The sequence below is a fragment of the Schistocerca gregaria genome, chromosome 1 (assembly GCF_023897955.1).
Source record: "Schistocerca gregaria isolate iqSchGreg1 chromosome 1, iqSchGreg1.2, whole genome shotgun sequence".
In the NCBI taxonomy this organism is placed as follows: domain Eukaryota; kingdom Metazoa; phylum Arthropoda; class Insecta; order Orthoptera; family Acrididae; genus Schistocerca; species Schistocerca gregaria.
Window position 1 is genome coordinate 515,466,311 of NC_064920.1, and position 11,821 is coordinate 515,478,131.

Sequence of the window (11,821 nt, forward strand, 5' to 3'; positions counted from 1 at the left end):
TATCCCAAGTACACAACACAGACCCGTCGTTTGTGTTGTGAATGCCATGGTTAAACCAGAGGAGGTGCCTTTGCGAAGACGGTTTAATTTCAAAAAGGCAGACTGGCAGAAATTTAAAGAGCAATTGGACGAAGAGATTGAGAAAATCCCTCCACGACCAGATGAGTATGGTAGATTTATCGATCTTGTGAAAGTGATCTCAAGGAAAAACATCCGAAGGGGTTGCCGTACCCAGTACATCCAGGGTCTGACCGGCAGCAGCAAGGTCTTAATTGACAGGTACCAAAAGCTGTTCACTCAGGACCCCTTCAGTGAAGATACGATGGATGCTGGGGAGGAACTAATGCAGGCTATTGCTGAGGATAAAAGATCACGGTGGTACAAACTAGTCGAGAATCTTGACATGAAACAAAACAGCAGACGTGCATGGAAATTACTGAAAAACTTAAGTGGGGACCCAACTGACCATCAGCAGAAGAACAACAGGGTAACAGCAAATCAGATTGCTAGCCAACTTCTGAAGAATGCGAAAACCAAAGGCAAAAGAGGAAGGGAAAGAGTTATACCCCAAGAACAAAAAGAGTACAGACTCCTCAATGCTTCATTCACAGCAACCGAACTGGAAGACGCCATTCAGAGTATGAAACTGAACAAGGCCGCTGGAACTGATGACCTTAGAACGGAGCAGATAAAACAGTTTGGGCCCAAAGCTCGAAACTGGTTACTACAAATGATGAACACCTGTATCAAAAGAGCTGAATATTCCAAAACTATGGCGGCAGGCGAGAGTGGTGGCTTTACTAAAACCTGGCAAGGAGATAAAGTTACAGACCAGTGTCACTTCTATGTCATCTCTATAAGATACTGGAGCGGATGATTCTCAACCAGGTGGCAGAAACTGTAGATGGAAAGCTCATAAAGGAACAAGCCGGTTTCAGACCAGGAAGATCTTGTTGTGGGCAAATACTTAATCTGACGCAACATATAGAAGACGGGTTTGAAAAAAAATTAATAACTGGAGCAGCTTTCATAGATCTTACTGCTGCATACAACACGGTAAACCACAGAAAGCTATTGCGCAAATTATATCACCTTACAGGGGACTGTAGGTTGTTGATGGTTATTGATAGTCTTCTGCAGAATCGAAGATTTTATGTCTCCCTAAATGGTAAGAACAGTAGATGGTGACTGCAGAAGAACGGCTTACCACAAGGAAGTGTACTTTCTCCCATCCTTTATAACGTGTACACTAATGACCAACCTATACCTCAAGGTGCAAGAATGTTCGTATATGCTGATGACACAGCTGTGGTGGTCCAGGGGTCCAATTTTGATGCAACATCTGGAAATCTCTCTAGAGCGCTTGAAGAACTGGCTCAATACTATGATGCCAATCACCTCAAGCCAAACCCTGACAAAACCCAAGTATGTGCTTTCCACCTGCACAATAGGGATGCTGGAGTTGAGCTCTACGTTACATGGCAAGGTAAGAAGCTAAAGCACTGTCCAACACCTAAATACCTTGGGGTTGTACTTGACAGAACGCTTTCCTTCTAGCAGCATTGCCAAAACACCAAGGCTAAAGTCTGCTCCAGGAATAACATCATCCGCAGGCTGACAAACTATGAATGGGGAGCTCAACCATCAGTACTGAGAACATCAGCACTTGCTCTGTGCGCTTCTGCAGCAGACTATGCAGCACCAGTATGGGAAGCATCTGCACAAGCTAAACAGATTGATGTAAGTGTAAATAAGACAATGTGAATTGTTACAGGCTGTCTCAGACCCACACCAACAGGTAATTTGTACCTACTTGCTGGAATTGTCCCATCCAAGATCAGAAGGCAGGTGGCAGCAGACGCTGAGAGAACAAAGAAAGAAACAGATTCTCGACACCCACTGAATGAGCACGTCACTCAGGCTCGGAGGCTTAAGTCTAGAAATAGCTTTATTGCAAGAACCAAGATCCTTGACGGTTCACAGGAAGATAATAGAGTCCGTAAATGGGAGAATGAACAAACCGCACTGCAGATAATACCAAAAGAGCAAATGGCACCTGGAAACAAACTTCCTTATACAGTGTGGAGAACACTAAATAGGCTGAGGGCTGTTGTACCCAGATGCAAAACTAATCTGTGCAAGTGGGGACTGCTGACTAACGATGACGACGTTCTTTGCGGATGCGGAGAGATACAAGATGAGGCACATCTGCTCATGTGCCGACTACTGCCGGAGCCCTGCAGTTTTAGTGACCTGCTACAAGCCAACGACAAAGCCGTAGTGGTGGCTAACTATTGGAAAAATAAAATTTGATCTGGACACTGAAAAGTAAAAGTAAGTAAAGTTTGCAATATGGATTCAAAAGATTGCATGCTCCAACAATGTGACCAATGCCCTGGATTAGAAGTCTTGAAAATATTTGTAGAAGCTGCACTTGAAGGGAATGACATTGATGAAGCAATGGAATACAAGGAATGGATACACACTGACGAAGATACCCTGGAGACAAAGCAGTCAACGACTGACGAATTTATTCAAAACATTGTGGCCAAAATTGTGAATCCCTCATCCCATCAGTACGTAGCAAAGTATCAAAGCAACTACCTAAAAGAAACCAAAGAAAGTCTAGAATGTGGAAAGCTGGTTGTTTTGATGGATTTTGCAGAAAATTATTCATTTATTGCGTAGGTTGCTGTACAAGGCATGCATTGGGAAAATAGTCAGGCCACATTACACCCCTTTGTTATTTATTACAACGCTTTCACTGGAAATAACGAGTCTCTTAGCTTTTGCATCATCAGTGATTGTTTGCAACATGATACAGTCACAGTCATATTTTCTGCTCCAAGCTGATAGATCGCCTGTGAACCCACTTTCCAGTGCTGAAGCACATCAGCTATTTCAGCAATGGAAAAATTTCAGGAACTTCATAATCTATGTCAGCACTGCAATGACTTTAGTATTAGTGCAGAATGGAACTTCTTCACCACAAGCCATGGAGAGTTACCATGTGATGGTATTGGGGCACAACAAAGCGATTAGCAGCAAGAGCAAGTCTCCAATGGCCAACTTCAGATCAAATTCTAACACAAAGTGATCTATTCCAATTTTGTGATGAGCAAGTTCATGGAATCAAATTCCTTTTTATTAGAAAGGAAGAAATTGATGTTGCAAGACCTTTGGAAGAAAGGAGACTTGAAAAAGTTTGCATGGTTGCAAGGACCAGAGAAATTCACTGCTTCAGACTAATCAATAAAAAACGGTTACAAATTAGCAGAGTTTCCAATGACACAGTATCATTTATTGCAAGTGTTGATCAATCAGCAAACTTCTCGAGTGTTCCAATTGCCAGCATCTAATCTGGACAATACATGGCCTGCATTTATGAGAACAAATGGTGATTGGAAACATCTGTGACGCATCATTGGAAGAACAAGATGGCTTATTCAGTTTCATGCATCCACATGGTCCACCTAATTCATTCCATTGGCCCCTGCTGGATCCCAGAACAACAGATAATAGGCATTTTGCCAGCTCCAAGTGCCAATTCCATGGGTCAGAGATACAATTACCCGTCAAGGTGCTGAAGAGCATTGAAGAGAATTTTAGTGACATGAAAATGGTTTCATGAACTCTGGCAACAAATTTATGACACTTGGTTCATTTTATGAACTTATTGCTTTTTTATGTTCACAACAGTGTTGTTTATCTGCTCATTTTTGTATGCAATTCATTAAAGCTATTCTGTCAAGCACGCAGTATGCATAAAAGCAAAGGTATCTTTGAAGATAGTTTAAAAACCTTATATGGAAAATTACCATTCTACTTTTTAATGTTTCTTGTAGCAAAAAATGAGGTCTCTCCAATGGTGTCAGTTAAGAAAAAATCAGATATGGTAGCCATATTAAAAACGGGTCCTCAGAAAGGGTGCAAACATTCAATTTTAAATTTGACACTTGAGACTAGGGCCAATAAAAACATAACTATTTAAAGTGTGACGTAAATCTTTTGCAATAAATTTTCGCACTTTCAGACCAATTAGTGTAAGGGATAGTAATTTCCGAGCAACCAAAAGTTGTACTAGTGTAGGCCTAAAAAAATTCAAGGTGATAGATGTCACAACAGATGCACAAAGCTATACCAAAGTTGGAACTTTATGATTTGGTATGGGTCCACTCAAATGGCCCTTGATCTGGAACCGCTGAAAGAACTGAACCAAAATTTTGTAGTGACCTAAACATACATATGTACACACATATAAATTTTTAACAGAAATATTGGGGACCCCTAGGAGACTTTGTGTGGAATGTCCCATGCAACTGATGCACTGAACTTCCACGTTTATTTATTTAAATGTAAAGTTTCGTAGGACCAAATTGAGGAGCAAATCTCCAAGGTCATGGAACGTGTCACTACGTGAGCTTACAACATAAAAAGTAATAACAAGTGCATGGATTACTGCTAAGATTTTTGAATTCGAGTGGCAGCTTATTGAAAATGGATGCAGCAGTATACTGCACACCTTTTTGCACAAGAGTTAAAGAAGTCCAATCCAAATGGAGGTTTGATTTCTGCTGAGTATTAACCGAGTGAAAGCTGCTTATTCCTGGAAATAAACTAATATTGGTAACAAGAAATGACAATAAGGAATATACACATTGAGAGGCCAATGTCAAAATACCCAAGAATCGTGAAAAGAGGTTGACAAGAGGTTCGTGAACTCACACCACCTATTGCCCGAACCACCCGTTTCTGAGCCAAAAATATCCTTCTAGAATGGGAAGAGTTACCCCAAAACATAATACCATACGACATAAGTGAATGAAAATAAGCAAAGTAGACTAATTTACGTGTCGAAATATAACTCACTTTCGATACTGTTCGAATAGTGAAAATGGCAGTATTAAGTCTTTGAACAAGATCCTGAACGTGGGCTTCCCACGACAGCTTACTATCTATCTGAACACCTAGGGATTTGAACTGTTCAGTTTCACTAATCATATGCCCATTCTGTGAGATTAAAACGTTAGGTTTGGTAGAATTGTGTGTTAGGAACTGTAAAAACTGAGTCTTACTGTGATTTAACGTTAGTTTATTTACTACAAGCCATGAACTGAGGTCATGTACTGCTCTACTTGAAGAAGAGTCAATGCTGCATACAACATCCTTTACTACAAAGCTAGTATCATCAGCAAACAGAAATATTTTAGAGTTACCCATAATACTAGAGGGCATATCATTTATATAAATTAGGAACAGGAGCGGCACCAACACTGATCCCTGGGGCACCCCCCACTTGACAGTACCCCACTCATATCCCACATCACAGCCGTTATCAACATTGTGAATAATGACCTTTTGCTGCCTGTCGCTAAAGTAAGAGGTGAACCAATTGTGAGCTACTCCCCTTATTCCATAATGGTCCAACTTCTGGAGCAATATTGTGTGATCAACACAGTCAAATGCCTTTGTTAAATCAAAAAATACGCCAAGCGTTCGGAACTTTTTGTTTAGCCCATCCAGTACCTCAAAGAGAAAAGAGAATATAGCAATTTCAGTTGTCAAATGACTTCTAAAGCCAAACTGTACATTTGACAGCAAATCGTGCGATATAAAATGATTAATTAACCTTACATATTCAGTCTTTTCGATAACTTTTGCAAACACTGATAGCATAGAAATAGGTCTAAAATTATCTACATTATCTCTTTCTCCCTTTTTATAAAGCGGCTTTACTACTACGTACTTTAATCGCTCAGGAAACTGGCCATTCCTAAAGGAAAAATTACAAATATGGCTAAATACAGGGCTAACATGTGCAACACAGCACTTTAATATTCTACTAGGCACTCCATCATAACCATGACAGTCCTTAGTCTTCAGTGATTTGATTATTGTCTCAATCTCCGTCTTGACTGTATCACAGAGAAGTATTTCAGACGTCAATCTCGGAAAGGCATTTGCTAAGAAATTTATATCAGTTTCTGTAGATACTAAATTTTTGTGTAATTCACCAGCAATGCTCAGAAAATGGTTGTTAAATACTGTACATATATCTGATTTATCAGTAACAGAAATATTATTACTGCAAATTGACTTTATATCGTCAACCTTGTGCTGCTGACCAGACACTTCCTCCACAACTGACCATATGGCTTTAATTTTATCCTGTAAATTAGCTATTCTGTTTGCATACCACATACTTTTTGCCTGGTTAATAACATTTTAAGCACCTTACAATACTGTTTGTAATGGGCTACTGTAGCTTAATTTTGACTACTTCTAACATTTTGATATAATTTCTGCTTTGTTCTACATGATATCCTTATCCCACTAGTCAGCCAACCGGGCTGTCCATTACAGCTAGTACCCCATTTAAATGTTATAATGGAAAGCAACTCTCAAAGAGCATGAGAAATGTGTTATGGAAAGCATTGTATTTATCATCTATATTATTGGCACTATAAACATCTTGCCACTCTTGTTCCTTGACAAGTATGGAAAAACTCTCTATTGCTGTTAGATTAACTTCCCTACGTAGTTTGTACTTAAATACGACATTGGTTAGAGTACAAAAACCTTTTAGTGTTAAAATTTGTGCATCATGGTCTGAAAGGCCATTCAACCTTTTACTAACAGAATGCCCATCTAGTAATGAAGAATGAATAAAAATATTGTCTATGACCGTGCTACTGTTCCCCTGCACCCTAGTTGGAAAAAACACAGTTTGCATCAGATCGTATGAATTTAGGAGATCTACCAACATTCTTTTTCTTGCACAATCATGTACAAAATTAAGATTGAAGTCACCACATAGAACGACTTTCTGGTACTTCCTACAAAGTGAATCAAGAACCCTCTCTAGCTTACGCAAAAATGCCCTGAAGTAGGAGTTAGGGGACCTATAAACAACAGCAATTAGAAGTTTAGTTTCACTAAATCCAACTAATGCTACACAACTTTCAAATATCTGTTCAGTGCAGTGTCGTGATACGTCTATGGTGTCAAATGAAATACTGTTTTTTTTATGTATAGAGCCACTCCCCCACTCCGCAAGAAAGTCCTTGAGAAACAGCCAGCTAATCTGTAGCCTGGTAATGGAAGCCTCTGAATTATCAAATTATTTAAGTGGTGTTCAGATATACCAATAATTTCAGAGTTAGCATCTATTAGCAGTTTACTAACTTTATCTCTAATACATCTTATATTTTGATGAAATATGCTAATTCCTTCTCTACTTGGAAACATTACATTCTCTGGAGGTGAGCCCTTAGTTAGAGGCACTTCCTTTAAGCACGTATACCTATCAGCTGACTTCAGTCTAAAAAAGGTGCAGCTCTAACACCAACTACTATAGGAATTTTTCCATGAGTGATACCACTACCACCACCACCACCACCACCACCACCCACTACACTGTCACCTATAAGCTTAGCCAGCCTCCCCTTCCCATACCTATTGAGGTGCAGGCCATGCCTAGTGAAACCCCATCTACTTATAGACCCAACTGGCACCACTGAGATGTGATCCATGCCCTCCGCCATCAGTGCCCTGGCCAGCCCCACATTAATGCGCCTAACAGCCGCATTAAGGTGAGGCCGATCATGACGCTGAAACAGTTGCACAAAATGCACATTAGTACCACCAGTTTGAGTAGCTAGGACTATCTTAACCAAGTCGCCACTGACATTATATTCCCTGTCCCTATTGAGACTGTTCCCTGCTCCACCCACTATCACTACCTGATCCTCTTTCGTAAAATTCTTACACAACTCCCCTATGCTTTCAATCACCTGAGCCAACCCTGCACTAGACTTCACAATGCTGGTGACCTGGTACTCATTCCCCAACACTTCCTGCAACTGCTGGCCCACACCTGTACCATGGGAACTACCTAGCAGCAGAACCTTCTTTCTGCTAGACTTTGAGCCTAACCAAGGCCTCCTAATTGCTGAGGACTGCTGCAAGTTACCTACATCTACGGCTACACGAGGCTTCTCTCCACTCAACTCTGACAGTTAGTCGTATCTATTGCATGTATGCAAAGTAAAACTGTTATTTCTTTGATTAAGACTGCACGCAAAACATTCTTCAAGAGATAATTTCAAGATTACTTATAAGATTGAATGAGGATAGGAGAGACCTAGAAACAGGTCAGCAACAACCATTCTTAGAGCAGTATTACATATTAAATGAACGGGAATCAAGAAAACATGTATTAGACCCGTACACATGATGTAATCCCCCAGCATCACAAATAATTAAACTCGATTAAATGAATATCTTTCCCAATTTATAACAAGAGGAACATAAACACCACACGTAAAATTGGAGTCAAACTATATACCTGACATTTCGTCGTCCTCGGAATACCCTCTTTTTCTCTTAACTGGCGTCTGGTTGTTTGAAAGTGACTCACGATGAAAACTCATCCCAGGTAAATCCTTTACCCTGTATTATCAAGTTTCCGATAACACCATCTGTTGACAACACGTCTCACGTAAGATACACGAAATTCAAAGTTGCACAACAACATGCCACTGCTTCGCAAGCAACAACACAGTGTCGAATAATAAGCAAACTCACAACAAAAACATATCAACTAGCAATAGCTTTATGGTAGATACGGTAATATCTTTGGACAGCTTCGATTCAATAACCCAGGCCTCCACTGCATCACAACACAATCGCCCCATTTACATGGGGCACTCAAAACTAGATTTCGTGAACCGATTTCCCAATACTCCTTCTGGGTGGTCCAGTAAACCCCTCTGTTGTAACTGTGTGAACAATATATTTCGTGTGAAACGGCGGCTAAGTGCATCATGTGGAATTTAATAGATCTCTCTGGTGCTATTCTGAGCTCAGAGTTTTACGCATGTAATGAATGTTCCTTGGTTGTTGTGCTCTATGTATTTTACCTGGGAGTGCAAATATAGTTACTGGCACTAAATGTGTTTTACTCACTATTACTTAGTCACTTGTGTCTACTCTAATAGGTTATGGGCCCAGCGATGCATAAGTATATCCATAACATAATAGTGAAAAAGTATTGGAAAAATTCCAAGTAGTGCATTCGCGTGAAATACGAGTTACCCTTACAAGACGAACGCAACTCTTTTGTATTATTCTTCGGTATTATTCTTTTCGTCAAGAAAGATCAGAGTTACCGTTAAAATGAGCGCAGTACAAATTCCGCTGATTGAACGACTTATGGTTCGCGAAAACTACGCAACGTGGAAATTTGCATTAGGAGCGTATTTACGTTTAGACGACCGATGGTATGTGGTGGATGGGACAGTGAAATTAACAGATCAGAATTATTGAAGTAAGAATAAGAAAGCAAAATCGAAGTTGATATTACTAGTCGATCAAGTGAACTATGTTCAACGTTTAAAAAGCTGCAACGTCGAAAGAAGTCTGGGACAAATTAGGAAATGCATTTGAGGATGGAGGTCTTACAAGGAAAGTGGGATTATTACGTGAGTTAATTATCACTCAGCTGGACAAATGCAAGATTGAGACGACAGGTTAATATGCCAGTGTCAGGTCTCTCTACAAAAAGGGGGACACCATAGATGTCAATAATTATCTGCCAGTATCCTTGCTTACAGCATTCTCAAAAAATTTCGAGAAAGTAATGTACTCAAGAGTGCTTAGCCATCTCAACAGTAATGGGAGAATTAGTAAATCACAGTACGGATTTCAAAATGCTATTCCACTGAGACAGCAATATACAATTTCACTGTCAACATAATAGAATGACAGCCATAGTGCCAATAGTGTCAGTGTCGTCGGAAGTGCACCCTGCTTCACAGCGAGCTACCTTAATTTAAGTATTAACTGTATTTTTCTTACTTGTCACTTCTTCTTCTGTGTGTTTTTGCTTTTAGGACGCTTTAATTGTCGAGAGCTAGTAATAGTGTTCCATAGATTTCGAGTTTGTTTTGAATACAGTCAGAGAGAGTCCTTTAGTCAGCCACAGTGCCAGTAGTGCTAGTGTTTGTTTTGAATACAGTCCAGAGACAGGTAGTGCTATTTTCATTGTTTTCTACAAGAAGTGGCTAGCAATCACAGTTTAGTCAACAATCAGCCGCCTTTAGTGAATTAGCAGTCTAGTTAAAAGTTGATTAACTCTCTACAGTGAATTCATTCCTTAGGATGGATAGGATGTGTGATTACTGTGTACGGAGGCAGGAGGAGCTGACCACTGTTCGCGAACAGCTGAGCGTGTTGATGGCCACGGTCAGCCGTCTTCAGGCTGCTGCATCGGAGTGTCGCGGCAGTGGGGAGTCTGGTGCGTCGCATGGTACACCCCAGGTGTTACGTGCTTCACCCACTGTCCCTGCTGTCGAGACATCTTCGCGGGTACCGGGCGTGGTTGGGCCACACTTTCCCCAAGGGGAGTGGCGGGTTCAGCGGCGTTCGCGGTTCACAAGGCACAGGATAAATGTGGAAGCTGCCCGTGTGGCATCGCCCGCTCTGCCTGTGAGTGGACATGTGGCTGCTCCTTCAGCAAGGTCCGAGCAGGCACTTGGGGGGAGGGGTTTATAGTTATTGGGAGCTCCAACGTTAGGCGGGTGATGGAGCCCATTAGGAAATAGCGGAAAGGTCGGGGAAGAAGGCCAGTATTCACTCTGTCTGCTTGCCGGGGGGTCTCATCCGAGATGTGGAAGAGGCCCTGCCGGCGGCGATAGAGAGCACTGTGTGCACCCGACTGCAAATTGTTGCTCATGTTGGCACCAATGACTCCTGCCGTCTGGGGTCAGAGCTCATCCTCAGTTCGTACAGGCGGTTTAGCGGAATTGGTGAAGGCGGAAAGCCTCGCTCGTGGGGTGGAATCAGAGCTAACTATTTATAGTATCGTTCCCAGAACCGATCGCGGCCCTCTGGTTTGGAGCTGAGAGAAAGGCTTAAACCAGAGGCTCAGACGATTCTGCAGAGATCTGGGGTGCAAATTTCTCGACCTCCGCTATCGGGTGGAGAAATGTAGGGTCCCCCTGAATAGGTCAGGCGTGCACTACACGCCGGAAGTGGCTACAAGGATAGCGGAGTACGTGTGGAGTGCACATGGGGGTTTTTTAGGTTAGAGAATTCCCTCCCTAGGCCCGACAAGATGCCTCCTGAGACGCAGCAAGATAGGAGTAGGCAAAATGCAACAGGGAATAACAATATTAATGTGCTATTAGTAAACTGCAAGAGCTTCTATAGAAAGGTCCCAGACTTGCTCTCACTAATAAACAGTCACAATGCCCATATAGTACTAGGGACAGAAAGTTGGCTGAAACCAGATGTAAACAGTAATGAAATCCTAAACTCAGATTGGAATGTATACCGCAGAGACAGTCTGGACAGTGAAGGGGGAGGCGTGTTTATAGCGATAAGAAGTGCAATAGTATCGAAGGAAATTGACGGAGATCCGAAATGTGAAATGATTTGGGTGAAGGTCACGGTTAAAGCAGGCTCAGACATGGTAATTGAATGTCTCTATAGGCCCCCTGGCTCAGCAGCTGTTGTGGCTGAGCACCTGAAGGATAATTTGGAAAATATTTCGAGTAGATTTCCCCACCATGTTATAGTTCTAGGTGGAGATTTTAATTTGCCAGATATAGACTGGGGGTCTCAAACGTTCATAATGGGTGGCAGGAACAAAGAATCCAGTGAAATTTTTTTAAGTGCTTTATCTGAAAACTACCTTGACCAGTTAAACAGAGAACTGACTCGCAGCGATAACATATTAGACCCCCTGGTGACAAACAGATCCGAACTATTTGAAACAGTTAACGCAGAACAGGGAATCAGTTATCATAAAGTGGTTACG

At 41.4% G+C, this 11,821-nt stretch overlaps 1 protein-coding gene across 2 annotated transcripts in view; it reads right to left on the bottom strand.

Moving 5' to 3' along the window:
* The window catches only part of LOC126354536 (poly(ADP-ribose) glycohydrolase-like), a 147,653-nt gene extending 138,768 nt beyond the window's left edge, over positions 1-8,885 (bottom strand). Inside the window, exons 1-2 of one of the 2 annotated variants that reach the window (XM_050004278.1) lie at positions 8,587-8,885; positions 8,348-8,480 (exon numbers count right to left, since the gene is read on the bottom strand). In XM_050004278.1, coding sequence (XP_049860235.1) covers positions 8,348-8,432 — 85 coding nt within the window. In that variant the 5' untranslated portion in view covers positions 8,433-8,480; positions 8,587-8,885. Of the gene's footprint in view, positions 1-8,347 lie in introns of both variants that reach the window. The other variant, XM_050004270.1, reaches the window with a different exon arrangement.
* Between the last annotated feature and the right edge of the window lie 2,936 nt (positions 8,886-11,821).